This window comes from Camelus dromedarius, chromosome 8 (assembly GCF_036321535.1).
Source record: "Camelus dromedarius isolate mCamDro1 chromosome 8, mCamDro1.pat, whole genome shotgun sequence".
Taxonomy (NCBI): domain Eukaryota; kingdom Metazoa; phylum Chordata; class Mammalia; order Artiodactyla; family Camelidae; genus Camelus; species Camelus dromedarius.
In genome coordinates, this window is record NC_087443.1 from 76,233,834 (window position 1) to 76,254,633 (window position 20,800).

Consider the following 20,800-nt stretch of genomic DNA (forward strand, 5'->3'; position numbering starts at 1 on the left):
TCGCTGCCCACACTCCCCATTAACTCAGGCCTGTCAGTGCGCTGCTAATGAGTGAGCAAGTCCCAAGCACAAAGGAGGAGGGAAGGAAATTAGAAATCGCATGTCATTCATCTACAAAGAAATGAATCTGCAGACTTCATCACAGCGCCAGGAGGGAGAATGATTAAAAAGGCTCGAGCCACCACCACATGGCTCGGCCCTGAAAGTCCCTGAAATCGTGGAAAATATAATTGATAGAAACAAATCAAATGCTGCTGATGTGATTATGTGGCCCCAAGTTTTCAAGACATTGCTACTGACCCGCTGCTCACAAATCCAGCAGCATCCAGACCCAATTTAGTCAAAGCAGCCATAAAAAAGAAACAGACAAGAGTGGGAACCCTACTTCAGGATGACACCTGCACCCCAATGTTCATAGCAGCACTATTTACAATAGCCAAAACATGGAAACAGCCTAAATGTCCATCAAAGGATGACTGGATAAAGAAGATGTGATATATTTATACAATGGAATACTACTCAGCCATAAAAACTGACAACATAACGCCATTTGCAGCAACATGGATGCTCCTGGAGAATGTCATTTTAAGTGAAGTAAGCCAGAAAGAGAAAGAAAAATACTATATGAGATCGCTCATGTGTGGAATCTAAAAAACAAAAACAAAAACAAACAAACTAAAAAACAAAGCATAAATACAAAACAGAAATAGACTCACAGACATAGAATACAAACTTGTGGGTTGCCAAGGGGGTGGGGGGTGGGAAGGGATAGACAGGATTTCAAAATTGTAGAACAGATAAACAAAATTATACTGCATAGCACAGGGAAATATACACAAGATCTTATGGTAGCTCACAGAGAAAAAAATGTGACAATGAATATATATATGTTCATGTATAACTGAAAAATTGTGCTCTACACTGGAATTTGACTCAACATTGTAAAATGATTATAAATCAATAAAAAATGTTAAAAAAAAAAGAAACAGACATTTTGCATCAAGATTATTGTGGGGTTTTAGGGCTAGAACTGAAAAAGAATGGGTGCTTTTGGCTCTTAGCACATTTTCTTGCTAGATAGGAATTTGCATTTCTTTCTTTTTTATTTTGTACAGAGCAAAACCATGATGGAGATAAATATAACACCTCTGCTTGGTATATAACCAAGAAAAAAAGTGGCAAGCTTTCTGTACATGTTTTAAAATGGCCACAGGAACCGATATGTCTACAGCTTTTTAATGTTTCTTTCCCAAGGGCAGGAATATACCTTAAAAGTATGTGAAGACTGGAATCTCTAGCAAAGTAAAATAAAGTTAATTAGTACAGTAAAACAGAGAATAAGGATATGCTCATAAAAGAGGTTTCATGGTGAGTGTGCTCCTGGAAGAGAGGGGAGGGTAGAGGGTGGGAACTGATCATAACTGAGTGTTTCTGATAAGCTAGACATAGAACACACACCTCCATCATCTACACAATCCTTACAACAGTCCCAGATGAATCATTATCATCATCATCATAATCATCAAGCCCATTTTACAAATGGAAACTATAGGGGTTCAGAGAGGCAAAGTAACTTGCCCAGAGTCACACAGCAATTAAGTGGTGAGCTAGAATTTGAACCCAGGTCTATTTGATATGGGATATTTTTCAAATACATCAGTGGTTTGACCAATCTTCACAAAATCAAGAAAACAAGCAATGAACATTATGTTTGGGATCTTGCCATCCCAATGCAGAGTGACCTTAGGGAATGTGACATCCTCAATTCTCCTCATTTTGGGGCCCTAGGTCAGGAGCAGTCCTGACATAGGAAATAAAGGGCTTGTCCTGGAACTTGGACCACAGGGTCCTCTGGCTGATGCGAAGGAAATCCCAAATTCTCTGCTGGAAGCCTCTCTGTGTTAAGTGGATGCTGGGAACAGTACCACATACTCCCTGCATCACAACAATGGGACTTCAGCTGGTTGCTCTGGTATGACTGGGAGGCCTCCAGTGAACAGGAGATTTGTGACAGTCTTCTCCATGTGCTGGGCCTCCAGACACACCTGTTGCTCCGAGTCACTTCACACTTGAGTGTGGGATCAAAGCCCTGCCCCCTCCCAGGGCTGACAGCTAAAAGCCCTTGCTCCAGCGCCAGCACCAGGGTGCCCTCTGCCTCTTTGCCGGGTTTGCTTTTTGGTCCAATATTTCCCGTAAATCTACCTTTACCATCTGTGACCCTGTAACATCCAGATAGCTCAGTGGTTAAGAACAGACCGCAGGGTCACACAGACCCCAGCTCTTCCCGTGGGAACTTGGACGAATCCTTTCCAGTCTCCAAGCCCCTGTTCTCTCATTTATAAAACGGGGACTAAGCCACACCCCGCTCAAAGGCTACGGTAAGGATTAAAGAGGAGCCTATGCAGAGTGCTGGCACCTTGTGCATGGTTAACTACAGTAGCTATTATGCTGCTAACAATGATAAAAGGACGCTGGGGAGGAGGTGGTCCCCAGGGTCCCCCCTTCCCAGCAGTCCATTGTCATTTGGCCCACGAGGACAGCAGGGCCATGCAAGACTTACTTCCGGCCACAGTGTGCCAGGAAGCCCCGTTGACAGTCCCATCCTCTTTCTGGAAGTCTTCCGTGTGGCACACCCTCCTCCTGGCGTCTGTCATGAGGCGGTGGGTGGAGGCGTATGAGTAGGCCAGCCAGCGGAACACGTGGTCGTCGGGCGTGGGGCTGCGCTCCTGCGTCTTCCACAGCGACCGCACCATGTCGTAGGGGTAGGCCACCACCAGCTCGCCCCCCTGCAGGTTGCCGCCCAGCACAAAGGGGATTTTTTCCATCCAGGCTATGACGGCCCGGGTCTCCACCGCCACCTGTCAACATTCCAAATTTAAACAAACTTGAGAAATAAAGTAAGAAGGAAACTGCTTTCTCTCCCTGACTTTCCAAATAGGGACATCGTTGAAAAAGCAATCATTTTAAGGAATAATCTTGGCAAAATTTAGAGTTTCAAAATCTGTCCTGGGAAAACTGGACTTTGTAGAAATAATGGGTTAAAAAAGAGAAATTCAGAGAAGTTTCTTTTTGTAGGAATATCGCAGCTAATGCACAAAGCAGGAATGGCAGAATTAGAGTATCAACATTTTGCCATTCCACTGAATTCAAGGATCAGGCGGATGAATGAATGCTCACCAGTGGTTACAAAGAGCACAGAAAGAGATATAACCAAACATGATGTATCTCCTGATGAAAGAACACACACATCTTTAAAAAAAAACAAATCAACCCTGAATTTGACCAAGCTGCTAGACCAGGGGTCAGCAAATTTTTTCTATGAAGGGCCAGATGGGGAATATTTCAGGCTATGAGAGCCACGCCGTCTGTAGCAACTGCTCAGCTCTGCCATTGCAGTAGGGCGGAACCATGCACAAAATGCAGCTGAATGAACACGGCTCTGTTCCAGTGAAACACCGTCTACAGAAACTGGGCGGGACATGGCCCAGTGGCTGGAATTTACCAGCCCCTCCCGGTTCTATCCAGCCCAGTGGTCTGAATCCCACTGCCAGCTTAAAGGGAACATGAAAGAATACGATACATGACGTCACAAGAATACAGTTAGCAGAACCCAGACGGTGGAAAATGCTAGAAGGCAACCTAGTTGCTTACAACCTAGTTGTTACAAGATAAGCAACAACAACAGAATTGTAAGAAAAAAGGGAGAAAGGGATACAGGAGAAACGTACAGTTTAAAGGAGACTTGAAAGACTTATAAACCCATCAAAACGAATGGGCTTTAGTTGGATCCCAATTAAAATAAACTGTAAAAGAGAGAGAGATGAAGAATGGTTAAAGGATAAGTGCGAACACTGACTGGATATCTTACAATATTAAGAAATAATTTATTTTGATATGATAATGGTAATAATTTATGGCTTTAAAAGGGAGTCTGATCTTTTCAAGTCTGATCTTGCTTCAATAACCTTGGGGAGGAAGAGAATGTGGCTGAGGATACAGACGAAACATGGCTGATAAGTGCTGAAGTTGCGATGGGCACACGGTGGAGGGGAGGGTCCTTTACAGCTTTCTTGCTAATTTTGTATGCCTGACTTTTTAATGATAAAAAGTTAAGAGAGAAAAAGAAAGGAAGAGAGGGAGGGAGAGGGAGAGGAAGAAAGAGAGGAGAGGGTAGAAAGAGAGAGATGGGGGAGAAAGAGAAAGACAAAGAGAGGAAGGAAGGAAGGGAGGGAGGAAGGAGGAAGGAAGAAAGAAAGGAAGGAAGGAAGGAAAGAACGAAGGAAAGAGAGAGAAAGAAGAGGAACTGACAATGTTAGGAGCCAAAATTGGAAAGCTTGATACAGTCAAATACTGATGAATGAATCAAATATTTATTCTAAGTCACTGATCGCTTTGAAGATAATATTTCCAGTAGAAAAAAAATAATAACGGAATAGAAATAAACATTGGAAATGGTTTAACTGTGCAATATAAAAAAATTCATTAAAGAATGAAGGTGACTTGATGGATTCATTAGGCTTGGTTTTGTGTTTGTTTCTAAACACATCAGGAGCCCTGGATTAGACTGATCATAGAACGTAGCTCATGACACAGTATCATTATTGGTCCACACTTGGCCCTCTTCTTTCATATATGTTGGCCTAACAAGCGCCTGTGAACCCACCATCCATCCCAAGAACCAGCTTTTATTGACAATTTCTGCATAATGTGTGATGCCCTCTGTCCCATCCTGCTTCTCACACAAAGGTAACAACTATAACCTAAACATATAATCAGGTACGATTCTGATTCTCTTTTGTTTAAATCTGTATGTGTATGCCTAGAAACATGTTATTTGGTTTTACTTTCTTTTGATCTAAGAAAAGGAGGAGTACCCATACTGATTATTGTCTTCTATAATCTTTTCCTCTTAATTTGTAAGACTTATCCGTGTTGTTGCATAAAGCTATATAGTTCAGTCTTTTTCACTTAAATATGAAGATCTCATTTAATGTATCTGTTCTTCTGATGATGGGCACATAGGAAATTTTCGAGTCTTTGCTATAATGAACTTTTTTTTTTAACTTGTCCTATCTTCTGGTACACATGTGTTGAAATTTATCTTGCATAAAACACCAGAAGTGTAATTGCAGTCATAGATATATGCATATTCCACTTTATGAGATAAATTATTTTCAAAGTCACTATGCTAATTTATGCTCTCACCCACGATATATAAGATTCGCTGTCCCATATCCTCTCCAATGCTCGGTTACTGTTAATTTTGCCAATCAATGTGTATAAAATGTTCTCTTATCAGCATTTCCTTAGTACTAGTAACGCTCAACATATTTTCTTGTCTATTAACCATATGTTTCCTCCTCCATGAATTGCCTCTTTGTATCTTTTACCCATTTTTCTCCTAAGTTGTTATTTTTCTCATTTGTTATTTTTTATATTTTAAAAATTCTATTTCTTTTCCAATTATACAATTTTCAAATAACTTCTCTCAGTTTCCAGCTTCTCTCATGATAGTTTTTAAAATCTTTTGATGAACAGGCTTTCTTGTTTTGATGCAGTTGAATTTATTAATCTTTCATTTTATAATTAATGCCATTTAAAATAGCTTTCCTCACCCTGAAGAATCCTTGTAAAGGGTTGTTAAATTTTATCAAATGCTTCTTTCTGCAAATTATTTCTTTTCTTTTTTTTTTAACCACTTCATTGACTTCTGCTCTTTTTAATAACAATCTTTCTACATTTTAAGGGGTTCTTCCATTGTTCTTTTGATAGCTTCTGTAGTTAACGTTCAGCCTTTCTTCTGTTGGAGCATAGTCGTTCAAAGGCATACATTCCTGAAAGCACTGGGTTTTTTGGGTTTTTTTTTTTTTTGCTGTTCTCCACAAATTTTGATATTTAATGTTCTCATTATCACTATTTCTAATAATTTTTTAGTTGCCAGTATGAACTTTTCTTTGGCTCACTACTTAGAAGTTGTTTTTTAAATTTTCTAAATACCTGGCGATGTTTTCATCTTGCCTTGATCTTACCTTGATGCTATTACTGTCGGCTAGTTTAACTGTATGGTGGTGAAACAACCCCAGTCTGCCTGACTCGTTTCCTGAACTGCGTTGAGATTTCCTTTACAGGTCAGAGCATCATCAATTTTTGAAAATGCTCCAGAGATTATTCAGAAGAATACATATTCTCTACTTGTTGGTTGTAGAATTCTTCTAGATCTCTAGGTTAAGGCTCTTAATTGTGACTCAAATCTTTATCTTTGCTGATTCCTTGTCTATCTAACCTGTCCGCAACTGAGAAAGGTAGAGGAGATGGCAGGTTTGTGTTATTCTCCCTGTGTTTCTAAAGAACAAGCTCAAAAAACTAAATTCCAGTCTTAAAGCAAAGACTGAAAGCCAGGGACTTTCTCTCACTGGGCTGAAATAATTACTTCTCTCTTAGAGCCTCAAAAAGAGCTTAGGAAGTTGGCAACCGTACTCCAATTTTGGTCCAAGGATTCCCAAATTATAACATCACTTGAATCCTCAGCTTTGCCAAATGTCATTAGTATGTTAACTTGAAAAAAAGAAGGGGGGGGGATTCTGTAGGATGGAATTAGCAATGTGAGAAAGGATTCAGAATACCCAGAGGCCCTGAATCCTTTACACCCCCATCAACTGCCCTTAGGCATCCTAACTCAAGCACCCTAACTCAGCCACACAGTATTGCCACTGTCCACCCCATTATTTGACTGGCTGCTTCTTGAGAGCCTGGATAACACCATCCTGTGCAACACTAAATGAGGCAACCATGATGGCCTTCCTCCAGGAAGGGGTACCCACGTGTGCCGTGAGCTGGAGCTCTGAGACAGAGCAGGAGAACTGCCTTCTATCCAGTCATCCTTTCTCCCTTGATTCCCCAAGAAGAGAAGCCAATTATTATTGTTGTTTTTGTTATTTTGAGCTTGCAATGTGCTTGCCTAAAATACAGCATTTCCCAGCCTTCCGTGTGGTAGGTTGATGCCATGTTTTCACTAAATTCTGGCCAATAAGATTTAAACAGAAGTCTTATGTAGGAATTCTAGGAATGCCTCTTGAAGTTAACTGACTTATCAGAGAGGAGGACTTTTTTTTTTAACCCTTTCTCATCTCTTCCTTCAAACACATGACAGCTGGAGCATCAAGATGGATCTGCCATCTTGGACTTTGACCTTGAGGGTGAAAGTCCACATGCTAACATGTGGAGGCAGAAAGACAGGTGATGTCTGGGTTCCTGATGATCGGGGGGCTTCTATTTAGCTGGCTCGGAACGATCTGCCTCCAAGGTCCTTTGATGAGAGAAAAGAAAGAAACTTCTATCTCGTGAAGCCACTGCTATTTTGTGCTTTTTTCTGTTGTTGTAGCTAAACCCGACCCTCACTTATACAGCAGTCAAGACAGACCTCTTGAAGGACATATAAGGTCAAAGTCTAAGGGTAAAGAGAGTTTACTGTGGGCAAAGGAGGCGATAAGAGGCATGGGAAATTCTGTGAAAATTATTTCTCCTGCAAGAAACTTTTTGTGAAACTAGACCTAAGAAATTTGGTGGAAACATTTCTCATCCAATTGCATTTTTCTTTCTGAAGATGCACCACATGTAATAAATCCATGGGAACTTATTAAAATAAAAATAACATATCTCAAGTAGTCAGTGAGGTCTAAGGACCATTTCATTGCAATCTCATAACACTGCCAAAGAGGAGGGTAATAGTAACAGACACACACAATTCGGGCAAAGTTTTTTTTTTTTTTTTGAAGCACTGTGTAAGTTGTAAAGAGATATAATTAAATGATTTCTAGAAAGACTCTCCTCAAATGTCAATCTAAAAAGTAGTTGTAATCTAGCACACTTCCTTACTTTCAGGGAAAACATGAAAGAAAAAATGATTTTTGTTTTGTTTTTAAATGTTGCATCCTCTGCAAATACCAGTGAGTGTTAACTTTGGCCTCTGCTGCTCTACCGATTCTGGGGTATTTCTACTCACCGTGGCATTTTCAGACAGAAACCACTCAGGGATTGCAATATAGTGATTGGGAACTTTCCTGGGGATGCCCTGCCGGTCCTCAGCCTCCCAGAGCAGTGTGTTTAAGTCTGGAAAGTTGTTGTTGATGTCAATTCCGTCGTGGGTCCAGCGTCCCAGGGACCAGCCTCCCAGCTCCGAGCCCTGGGAAACAATTTAGAACGTGAGGAATCCACGGACTTCTGGATTGTTCTGTCTCCATCATCTCCATCTCCATCTGGGGCGTGTCTCTAAGCCTCTACACACCCTCTGCCCCAAAGATGACATCAAAGGAGAATACTGAAACAGCTTCTATTAAAACTTGATGGGTGATGGGTGATACAGCCTAAATCGCTCCAAAGAGGGAACGCACAGAATCGCTCCTGCCACGTGACGGTGCTCAAAAAGTATCGGGTCCCTCCTTCCCCTTCTTCCCTCATCTCCCCTACCCTGGTCGAATGAAACTCCAAGTTGTGACGAATCTAAGACTTCGTCACTGCAAATAAACAAAAGCCACCGCATTGATGCGTTCTCCCTGCAGTCTGGGCTCGCTGCTTAGCACTGCAAATCCCCAAGCAACTGCTGGCACCAACAAGCACAACCAGAATTCTGCGTTGTAAAACTTGCATTCGATAGGTGCCGTTAAGTATAGTCTTCTATTTTATTCGCAGATATTGTGATATGTGTAATTATGAATACACAATACAGCCTTATACTAGCTGTATTCCATACACAGTTTTATACATAAGTATATTCTAGACAAAACTATAACCTTTAAAAATTCGATGTCATAATTAGAATATGAACTATAAACAATATACCAGAATAATAAACACAGCTGTCCTCAGAGAACTGATGAGAGGACTGTAGGCAATAATCGAGGTTAGAACGCGCCTTGATGAAGCGCTCTGTCAATGTTAGGTGGCATTACTATTCCATTCTATTGTTCCTATTGTGTATCTATAGCAGTATCGCTGTTTGTGGTCATTTTCTTCAGTCTGTTAGTGCGTCCGGCTCTCAGGGTCCCCATAATGCTCAGTTACTGCTGTGCACCTTTCATAAGCCTCGTGGGCTTCCCTGACTCAGCAGAAAGGCACTCAGAAAGATAACTGGTCACGCGGGATTCAGATCAGCTCCCGGCGCAGCGCGCTGCACCGCCGGGCCTAGCTGCCAGGTGGGGCGGGAGGAGCAGGCCATTACCCCCTCATAGGCCTTCTCGTAGCCGTCGGGGTTGAGGGAGGGGAGGATGTGGATGCGGGTCTCCTCCACCAGGTGGACGATGCGCTCGTTCCCCGCCAGGTACTCCTGGCACAGGAACTGCATCAGCAGAAGCATCAGCTCCCGGCCCAGCACCTCGTTGCCGTGGGCCCCCGCGATGTAGTGGAACTCGGGCTCACCTTTACTCGGAGATGGGAAAAAACACAGGATCATACGGATGCCTACAGCAAAACAGTACTAATCACATTGTATTAGGGGGAAAAATTCTCTGAATAATAGAAACTTACAATTTTAGCCCTAGTTGTTCTTTCAAATCAACACGACTATATCACTACCATTTTTATTAATTCCCAGAGAGTCAGCTAGAAAAATCTCAGATGACACAAACCGCAGGGTAGGGCGGTTTTCTCTTATCTTAGTATGAGTAGATAAAATAACACAGTGTTTAGTTTAAAATTTACAAATTAAACACGAGGCATAGCAAAAACAAACAAAAACACAAGTCACAGCAATTACTTTTCTCTTTGGGGAGGCAATTATTTTTCTCAAAAAGAACTTGGTGTTCAATTTGACACGGACACGAAGATGAATAAACACGAGCAGATATTAGAGTCAGGGCAGGTCAGCAATGGGGGAATTGTGCAGCGGGGGCTGCCTTTCAGCTTGTCTTCAAAGCTCAGCTTTTTCAGTGCTGGGACTTCTCAGCGCTGGGCATGAGCTGCCACTTCTGCTTTCCTGGCTGGCAAATCTACTGCTTTTGAGGAAATGTGATTTTACCCACAGATATAAAGCCCTTACCCTTTAAAAGAATCTCCTGAGAGCAACTCCTGAAACTCTGATGAATGTTAACGTTGAGAGAATCAGACAAATCTCTGCATTTAAATTTCAGTGGATTTCTAAAGGGCTGGCAATTTTACCAAAAAGAAATATCTTTGAGTACTACCCACCCCTCCAAGACCTGTAGGCTAACATAGTTTGGGGAGTGATTAAATGAGAAATGGCTGAAAACAGGATTGGAATTTTAAAAAAAAATTAAGGGAACCACCTCAAACTTGAGCCATTAATGACCAGGGAGCCCAGAATTTTCTCCTGGAAAAGAACTCTGTCCTAACCATCGCCAGGCATTTTCTTCTTGGGTTAGTGTGACTGGTCTCAGAGATGGAGAACAGAATTAAGTATGGTCCATTTGGAGAAAAGGAGGGTATTTCTAGCTTAAATAACTTGACAGCCCATGTCATAAAGTGAGGGTTCACCGAACCAAAATCTGCAGAACCTGTCTGTGAGAGCGGGTGCGTGGACAGCTCCCACTCTGTTTCGTGAATGTTCTCACAGGGTGAGCCACCTCCGCACTCTTTAAGAAAGCACCGGACATGAAGGGTCAGGGGCATTGCTGAGGGGCAGCCTCACCGACTTCGTGCTCTCCAGGGTGGTCGGAGATCTCCACGGCGTACAACTTCAGGCCCTGGTGGCTCTTGCCGATGTTGTAAATTCTGGTGATGTTGGGGCACATTTCATTCACCACCTTCATCAACTGAGACACAAGACAAGATTTAAGGCTGTAGGCAATGATGGCTGTGCACTGAAGAGGGCGGAGCTCTCAGGAAGACAGCCCCCTCCCACAAGCCCCTGGCTGTCCCCACCCTCCCACACACCAGTGCTGGCCCTCTGCCTGGAATGCCCACCTCCTGCCCCCTCTGCCCCGGCCTCCAGCGCCTCCTGCTTGTGTTTATCACCTCCTGGGCTGTAGTGTCACCTCCCTGGGTGGTATCACCTCCCTTGGTGGGAGTGACACCTCCTTGGTCTCATATCCCTTGGTGGTAGCATGACTTCCCTTGGTGCTGGAATCACCTCCCTTGGCTGTGGTATCACCTCCCTTGGCTGTGGTATCACCTCCCTGGATGGCTGTATTACCTTTTCACTTCAGTTTCCCACCTTCCTACTGTCCCCTCATTAGACTGCAGGTCTTATAAGGGACAGACTGAGCCTTTTCTCTCTATATCTTTGCCTAAATAAACATTTATTCCTGAATATCACTTTTTTCTTACAACTGAATGAGCATGTATGATGGCAGGCGGAGGAGACACCCACCGCCCCCACCCCACCTCCCCGCCCGGGAGCCCGCAGCACAGGGGCGGAGACATCCCGTCACCGCTGCGCGGATGCGGCGCATAGGGCCCAGGAGGCCAGGGTGACAGGAGTCGTGCAGGGAGAGGGCCGGGGGGCAGGCTTCCACGAGGGAGTAAAACATGCGGGTGTCGGTTCCTGAATTTTGCTTTGACGCTCGGTCAAGCTCGTCAGACAAGCGGCCAGAGGAGGGGAGGAGGGTCTGCCAGCTGCAGGAGCATATGTCGCCCTGGCAGGGGAGGACAGAGACACCCTCGCCAGAGGCTGCCGTGCCTCCCATCTCTAAGCAGGTGCCTGTGAGTGAGCTTTTGAGTCGCCTTGAGTTTCTGCATGAAACTGTCTAGCTCTGGTTCCAAGGCCATCTCAGCCAGCTTAGCCACACTTCCCCGTGGTGGGGGCGGGAACGTTCAGGAGACACCTTCGTGACTGTGTCAGAGACCAGGAGGGAAGCTCGGTGCCACAGAAGCAGTGGGAAAGGACATCCCAGCCAGGGCAGTGGGTGGGCGGGTGCCCAGCGGGGAGGGCTTCATCCTTTTGCAAGATGAGCGGGAGCTGGGCTGGTGGTGCCGAGAGGAAGGTCGTGGCCCACAGAGGGACGGCGTGGGCCTGGGCGGGCTCTTACCATCTTTCAAAACATCCTCGATCAACTGAATGATCCATAAAATCTCCTTGTAAATTGTAAACAAACAAATCTGTCACAAATGTTATGGTTAGGTTTAAAATCTATGAGAACTGGAAACTTGGTATCATGAAGAATTTCTGATGGAGCGAAATCATATGGCTGTTCATCTTTCCTAACACAGCCTCCTGCACTGCCTGGCGGGAGGGAGGTGTGTTCTCAGAGCAGCCGGGAGTATTTCTAAAGGAACAGAGGGACTTCTTGCTGCTGGCATTTTGCCCTTAGGACACACCTACAAGGTGTGACAGCTGCAGCCCTGCTCAGGCATGTGGGGTCTCATTCTCCTATGGCCTCAGGGAGGGGAAACATGCTTCATTTTAGGATAACTCACTGTGTGTTACACTGTCCAGGTGAGAGAAAGAGAAAGCTGACTCTAAAGGACTCTCGTTCACAAGAGGGCAGAGGCAGAAACCCACCATCAGTGGAGAAACCACGTGCAAGCAAGATGAACACAGCTTCCGCCCCTCTCACCGCGAGGGAGACCTGCTGCGGGGCTGACGTGGAGCCACCTATGAGGAGCGCCATGTTTCAACAAGAGACCAGTAATAATGTCACTAGTAATGTTGACCATGGCAGCAATAGTTCTGCTTCTCTACTGAATCTCACCACTGAGGCAGATAAGGCAGAGGGGACTGTCCCCATTCTACAGGTATGGAGACTGAGGTTCTGAGGGATACCCAACTGGTACCAGGTGGAGCCAGGGCTTTGGACTCTTGGGGTTCTTATCTGTCCATGAAGGCGCAGCAAAGCAGTGAGAACCAGCACACCCAGCTGCCTCTCTGGTCTGCTGCACAGGGTGACTGTTCTGAAAGACGGCCACAGCACAATCACCATCTGATCTGGGGCCTCGCATACCAGTCCCTGCTGATCGCACGGTCATCCTCAGCTGCCAGCCTAGGCTTCGGCAAATCCTGATCAGCATGTCAGATCAATGACCAGTTCTGCAGACACAGAGCTCAGCTCATCCTTAACTCAGGGATCAACACAAGCATTCAGCACAGAGCCCAGCTGTCATTGAATACCTACCCTCCTTCCCTTTTCAATGAGCTGCTGGAAAAATGCCAGAGATCATGACCTTGACACTGGAAAAGGATACATAGCATCTTCCCTTGGATGCACACTTAGCCGTGGATACAGTCTCTCGGGATGGGGTGACTCTCGGCCATGAGTCATCGGAGTCACCTGTTTATACTCTTGTGGTATTTTTACGCCAGTCACGTTTTCCTTGTGTTGTGGTATCACAAGCATCTTTTCCATTCATAAGAACAAGAACACGGGCATTTGAAGACAGGAAGGTATGCCAGGCAGGGGTTCTCTGGTGGCCACCAGCACCGTCAAAGACCCAGGTGGTGACCCACTTTGCTTATTCCCAAAAAGGGTCAAAAAGGATTTTTTGGAGTTTAGGTCTTATTAGCAAATGTTTGGGTCTTGATGTTTAAAGTGAGAGAAAGGAACAGAATTTTCTTTATGGCCTGAAAGCAAGCTTTCTCAACAGGGGCGACATCACCCTAAAGGAGGGGAAAATTGGCTCTTGGGGGCTCCTAATCTTGGCTATTACAATGCTTTGTGATCCTCCAAAGCTCAGCCCTACCCTACAAAATCTTAAGCCCTAGCATTTAATATAATGAGTATAATGGGTAATTTAAAAAAGTATCTAAAAAGGGCCAGTAAGGAAACATGGTTGAGAAACACTGCCCTACAGAGTAGAGAGGTTTGTAAGACTCTGAGCGTCCTCAGGACTGGTTCCTCATCTCTGAGGTGGGAGTAAATCTCATCCTGGGAGCTACTGGATTCCAGGCTTTGTTGCATCTCTCCTGTCTTGAAGGAGACAGAGGAAAGAGCTCCTTGCTTAGTAATTCAGTTTCTAGCTACACATCGGGGACATTTTTCATAAGGAACGGTCAATTACATGCATGAGGATACTTGCTGTGGCATGCTTCATCCTCTCTCAGTAGTCATGAAGAATGGGGAGCTACCCAGATGCTCCAGAGCAGAAAAGTAGCTGAGAAAACCATGATGCACCCACTCACTGGAGCATCCTGTAGCCTTACAATGACAATTATGAAGACAGCATGAGCCCTGGCTACTGATCCCAGGTTAACTGAGAAAACCTGGGGCAAAGCTGTAACCATCCTCTGATCAAAATCGTACGAATTCTGTGAACAGAGAAATTCAAACCGTGGCTAGAAATAGGGGAACAAGTAAACTGCTGATTCTTGAGGGCAGTGAGTTCATGGAGGATTAACCCTGAGACTTTTGCTTTGCATTTGATATGGATAAAAGGTTGTTCATCCAATGAATTAAAATGTTTAATAAAATAAAGAGGGGAGAAGAGAAAAACTCCTCTTCCATCATCTTGACTCATTTGCCTGAGAAACAGACAATGCATCTGATCAGGTCAAAAGGAATTTCAGAGAGAGCGGGGAGGGAGAGAGCCGAGGTAGGAGGCATCCCAGGGGCAAGGAGCTGGCTTGTCTGGATCCGCAAGCCTGTGGTCCTGCCCTGGCTTCCTGCCCGTCACCCACGCGCAAGGTCAGGAGCTCAGCGGCAACACAGCCCACTGCCCACGAGCAGCCTTAGCTGCCTGCAAGTCAGAACCACTGGCTGCCTGCCTTCCAATCCACGTCTTTACTTGACTTCCTTCTACTGCATCGCACACTGCTTATCAGCCAGCCAACCAGACCTCCTGAGCACTTGGGACCTGACACCGCCAGGCCCCCAACCAAAGTCAAATCTCTACCCTTTCCTCAGAGCCACTTCTTTTCTCCCATTGTGGATGGTATTCCACCCCCCAGGAAGCACACTAGGACCCCCTCTCTTCCCTACTCATCGGGGAGACCTGGGACTGGCCAGTCCACCGCATCCCTCTCCTGGGGACAGAGCCAGAGGTCACCAGTCTACAGGTCATACAACTTCCAGATGGAGGTCCCCGAACACAGCTCTGCTCACAGAGAGAACCCCCAAGTTCTCAGACTCAGGAGAAGATGCTCTCCCAGCACGCAGCCAGCCTCCTCTCCCGGCACTGCCAGCTGCCCCAGAAACACGCGCTCCCTCCACCGACACACGCTGGCCCTCCCGGTCCTTGCTGCTCAGAGCACCCCTCTGTCCGTCTCTGCCCGCTGCAGGCCCTGGGTGACAGCCAACCTCGTCTGCACCCCCAACCCTTCCCAACTGTGGCCAACCATGCTGCTCACTTCTCCCTCCTGTTCCCCAAATATCTCCCTTGTAACGACCTCAGATGTACACAGGTATCCAGGACACATCATGAATTTAAGGTAAAATGACAGAGCTTCTGCCCTTGTGGTCCCAGATGAGGAAGAAACGCACAGCACACGTGGACACGGAGATGACGAAGCCATGAGAAGCGGTGACACGCTGTGGAGGCCTTGGGCATGCCGACCAATTAACTCTCTCTGCCTCACATCACCAGAGTTTATGCCACTGTCTCCTCCCCTCCACCCCCCAGCCCCTGGGGCTCCCCTTACCGGGAGAACAGTGTCATATAAGTCGACGCTCTTGAAATATTTCTTGCACACAAGAGTCACTCACATTCTCACGATTTCCCCTCCAATGCAATAGCTGTTCTGCTTTCTCCTCTCACTTCCTGCTCCTGCGTCTGCTTCTCATTTTGTTGTTTTTTTGTGACTGTCTCTCTCCATCCTAGGATAAACTCACATTTTCTTCCTAAAGCAGAAAGATTTCTACAGCAATCTAGCAGACTCCATACAGGGAATTGTTAAAAGTGCTGGCTTCACCGCCATCCCCAGGAGCCAGGAAGCCAAATGGCAAATCACTTCTGGTTTGAACACTCTTCAGGATTGACAGACCCTCCCACCCAACTCCGGACAGTTTCCGGGGGAGTGCTGTGGGGTCCTGGGACATCAGAGAGCTCACCCAGTGTCACCTGCAGGGGCTGCATCCATCACCCCCAAGTGCCTCTGAGCGCCCACATCTGCCGAGTGGGGGCGACCAGAGTCCCCGGGGTAATGAAGCCCATCTGCTAGCTCTCCCTGTATGGGAAGAGCCCCATTCTCCACGCGGGACAACTATTTAAAGATATCAGCGACCCAGACCCGCTGTGCAGTTAGCTCATTTCAAATGCATTTAGACACATTGCTTTTGACGTTAACTGCACCAACTGAGTTAATATTTTTCTAATTTCTGGGCAGAGAAGATGTCCTGAGATGTTCACTGAGCAAAGCTAAGACACAAGTGCTTCATCAAATGGCATGGTGAGCAGAGTCACATCAAGGCCCGACAGTGGGGAGCGGCAGGGATGACTCACAGACCTCAAGTCCAAGCACATTATCCTGATTTCTGCAGAGCAAGACAATTTCTTTAGCACGTCCCACCTCCAAGTCTGTGCTGACAGGTGTCTGGAAAGCTGTGTGTGAGGATCTCAGATTAAATGACACCGAGACTAACTGGCTTTGTTGACTGCCTGGGAGCAGGCCTCACGGCTCAGCCTAATTGCTCCGACCTCAGGCGCATCTCCTGTCCTTGTACCGCGTGGCTGGTCCCTTCCCTTAGCACCTCTGAGCCCTCATTTGAGTCACAGTTATTTGGCCATGGTGAACCCTTGTTCATCAAACATATTTGATGAGTATATTTCTTTGTTTGTTCTGTCTCTTCAAACAGAGTCTTAGCCATCTAAGGATTTCTCATTTGCCAGCATTTCCCTGTGCTTTCCAGCACCAGGCTGGGGGCAAACACTGAACAGGATTTCACAAGCAGAGCGCTCAGCACAGGGGCTGCTCTTTTAGCTCCTCCTCCTAAACGCGTGGTCCCCGCTCCCTCCTGCACCCAGTATGCAAATGCTGTCAACAGCTCAGCATCACTTGGTTTCTGTAATTAAGTCTGGGGACCATCTCATTTGGGATGTCTCTTCCTCCTGTTAGTACTAAAGCACTAAGAACTCTAATAAGATATCAACCTCTTGGTCTCAGATCTGCCTGTGCCTTAGAATCACAAGAAGAGCTTTAAAAAATTTTTCCCCAACCTTTCTCCCAAGGCTGCTGCTTTAACGAGGCAGAGTTCAAGTACAGGTATTTTTCCAAACGTCCCCCAGGGATTCTAATACTGAGAATTAGAGAATCAGAGTAACAAGCAGAGTGTTGTACAGTCCCCCGGTGACTCAGTTTCCCCACCGGGAAGGTAAGGACGAGAACAGCTCCGCACTCCTAGGATGGTTAGAGGGACTGACCACGTTAATGCCGGGAAATTGCTAATGTGGGGAAGCTGATGTACATCCCGAGTGAGGGCTTCCTGCAGTTACTATTATCAGTGGTATTCTGGATCCTTTTTCTTCTTCAACTCTGCATATGACACTAACGTCCTACATCAGTGATACCACTCAAACATACTGTGATTCTTAAGAACTACGGTATTTTTTAAAAATATAGTTGATTTACAATATTGTGTTAGTTTCAGGTGTACAGCAAAGTGATTCAGTTACACATATACTTTTTTCAGATGATTTTCCATTATAGGTTACTATAAGCTATTGAATATAATTCCCTGTGCTCTACAGTAAATCCTTGTTGCTTATCTATTTTATGTATAGTAGTTTGTTAATCCTAATTTGTCCCTTCCCCTCTGGTAACCGTAAGTTTGTTTTCTATGTCTGTGAGTCTGTTTCTATTTTGTATATACATTCATGTGTATTATTTTTTAGATTCCACATATAAGTGATATCATACATTTGTCTTTCTTTATCTTACTTCAATAAGTATACTTCTCTAGGTCCATCCATGTTGCTACAAATGGCAATATTCATCCTTTTTTATGGCTGAATGATATTCCGCTGTGCATATATACATATTCTCTTAAGCCAATAGTCTGTTGATGGGCACTTGGGTTATTTCTGCATCTTGGCTATTGTAAATAGCGCTGCTATGAACACTGAGCTTCATGTGTCTTTTCAAATTAGAGTTTTTATTTTTTCCAGATATATACCCAGGAGTGGGATTGCTGGACCATTTAGTAGCTTTATTTTTAGTTTTTTAAGGAAACTCCATACTGTTTTCCACAGTGGCTGCACCCATTTACATTCCCACCAACCACGCAGGAGGAAGAACTACCATATTAAATCAGAAAGTCTGATCCGAATTCTGCTTCAATCATTTACTGGTGAGGGAGGCTTCCTCTGATGACCTGAACCCCAATGAGGCATCCTCAACTTTGAAACTACAAGCACTTACTGTGGCTTCAGCAAATCATAAAAACACAAAAACCAATGCCTATGTGCCTCTGGGTGAGGGATAAATTTCTCTGACACATCCGGACCTTACCTGACGCATTTCCTTATAGCTGTGATGCTTAAAATCCAGGTCGTCGGTGGTGGTCATTTCGTTCCGTCGGTGATAATAGTTATTTGGATCTAGGGACAGAAATATGGTTTTGAACTCATTCACATGATTCTGTCACTTGTGGTGGTTCTGTGAGGTACCGGCTTTGTGTGGGAACACAGCCCTACCTCCAGCTTCTAACATTTGCACAGAGGTGAGAGAGCCAACTTTCGAGAAGCATCGTAAGAGTCAGAACTCCCCAATGTGGGGAGCATGGGCCTGGAGCCAGGATGCCTGGCTCCAATCTCTGCTCGCCTACTCATGTGCTGTGTGACCTTGGGTAAGTCACTGGGGCCATCTCTGCCTTGGTGTCTTCACCCAAAACAGGGAGACCCTGGTACCTCCGTTGCTGGTTTATTGTTAGTATTATGTGCCTGGCAAACTATCACACTAAATGAATGAAGGAATAATGAATGAATTAATGAATTAATGAATTAATGAATGAATGAATACCACAACCACTCGGATAAATGGAAATCTCCAGAAGTGTGGTGTACACTATTAGTTGCTCGCCCAGCACCCAGTCCACTTTCATCCATCTTAACAGAAGCCCAGTGTTGTGTGGGGGTCCCTGCTGCTCCACTTCTGGAAACTGACCTCATGCCCGCAGCTCCAGGGGTTCAACATGACGGATCTAAGCCAGTCAGAGCACAGCACCCCCTGGCCACTCCTCATGGTCCAGGTTGAAGGGAAGGACTTTAACAGCGCAGAAGAGTGAGTGAGAATTTCTTCAGTGTAGAGGACAGAGAGAACCCCCAAATCAGGAGCTATGAAGTTAACCAACCCTGGAGCCCCACCGACTTCCCTTGGGACCTCCAATCACATGAGATAAGGAATTCCCTGGACTGTTAAGCCAGCGGGAGCTGGGCTTGCCCTCGCTGGAGCCGAGCCACCCTCACAGACATAAGTAGGATGTATTAACAGTGGTGTCCCCTGGGGACTGGGGAGGAGATGTCCACTCTTGATTTGATTCTCTTCCATATAAAATGAATTTTTCTTAATTCTTATAAGCCTATATTATTTATAGAATTACAAAAACAAAGAGCACTCAAAAGAAAGGAGGGGATTGGGAACAGGAAGAGGATTAGGGGGAAGGGACAATTCAGTGGGCCCTGAGGACTTTCTCCTGCCCTGACAAAAAGTAGTGAGGTTTACAGAGTCTCAGCCAGGCTTATAACCGAGCAGGACCCGGTGGGACCTTTCCAGGACAGAACCCCCACCCCGATGTCCTCTGCCTGCCTCTTCACTCTCCTAGGCCTTCCCCCAGTTCCAAAGAGTACATTGAATCAGAGAAGTGAGAAAATGCAGAAAGAAAGGAAAACAGCCAAGCAAGACAAAATAATGACAGTTTAGCCATTAAAAAAAAGTCAAGGACATTTTAGTTCGTCCTCAAGAGCTATAGATAATATTCTGCACCATATCCTTTGAGTGGTTTTGCAGATACTGGAACCCCCACCAGGGGGAAGAAGTTAACTACATGCTGCCCACAAGCACATAGACCCCAGAAGGTGGGTGATACTGGAACCAGAAGGTTGATGATGCTGACTAGTCCGGACCTTTTGAGCACTAGCTCCCTGGACTCCTTGCTTGGCACCTGCAGTAAACGTTGCACTTTCCTTCACTACAACCCGGTGTCTGTGGATTGGCTTTACTTCGCACGGGTAAGCAGACCCAAGTCTGGTTCAGTAACAGGCATACCAGCTCCGCCTCCATGCAGCCAGAAACCCTGGCCAGCCCAGAGCTCCCCCCAGCGTAGGGAGGACATGGTGCTTTAGACGGGGCGATGTACTAACCCAGGAACCAGCAAAGTAAGGTTGGAACCACAGCAGCTGTCAGTTTGATCCACGTGGCTTGAAGGACAATTCTGGAGGCGGTGGCAGTGGCAGGTGATGGACGTATGAACACTTGCTCCCAGTGGTATTGGGAGCAGGGAGTCCTAGCTCATGCCACCACAGAACCTGCCTGCCAGGGTATACGTAAAGACTGGCTTCACCCTTGAGAAAAGGGGGCCACGTGCAAGAAGCTGAAAATCACATGTAGCGCCAAACATCAAGAAGACTTTAATATTCACAAGAGGGTTGCCGGCGGACACTGTTAGAAACAAATAACCGCCATTGAAAGAGAAATCATGTGGGCGGGCAGACTGGCTTTCTGTTCAGGAAAGAAGGCAAAAGCCATTCGGGTTTGGCAGAGACCCCCAGTTATATCTCAGGTTCTCTCCTTTGCGGAGTGTGGGCTGACCACACCCTCGGGCAAGCCTCCTGCCCTTTGATCTCCAAACCTGTATGTTTCAAAGCCAAGGTAAAGAGTTTTTTCCCATGAATTTACACTTAATTTGCCTACCTGCTCTTTCCTAAGACCTATTTAACACCCCCGAACCCCAGGGGTGTCTTTCCAAACTCTTTATGGAAAGCC

General features: G+C 45.6%; 1 protein-coding gene across 1 annotated transcript in view; it reads right to left on the reverse strand.

Moving 5' to 3' along the window:
- CPXM2 (carboxypeptidase X, M14 family member 2) overlaps positions 1-20,800 on the reverse strand; it is a 117,845-nt gene that overhangs the window by 10,833 nt on the left and 86,212 nt on the right. The window contains exons 7-11 of the mRNA XM_031461941.2: positions 18,329-18,417; positions 10,643-10,766; positions 9,218-9,414; positions 8,003-8,182; positions 2,561-2,858 (exon numbers count right to left, since the gene is read on the reverse strand). Coding sequence (XP_031317801.2) covers positions 2,561-2,858; positions 8,003-8,182; positions 9,218-9,414; positions 10,643-10,766; positions 18,329-18,417 — 888 coding nt within the window. The remainder of the gene's footprint in view (positions 1-2,560; positions 2,859-8,002; positions 8,183-9,217; positions 9,415-10,642; positions 10,767-18,328; positions 18,418-20,800) is intronic.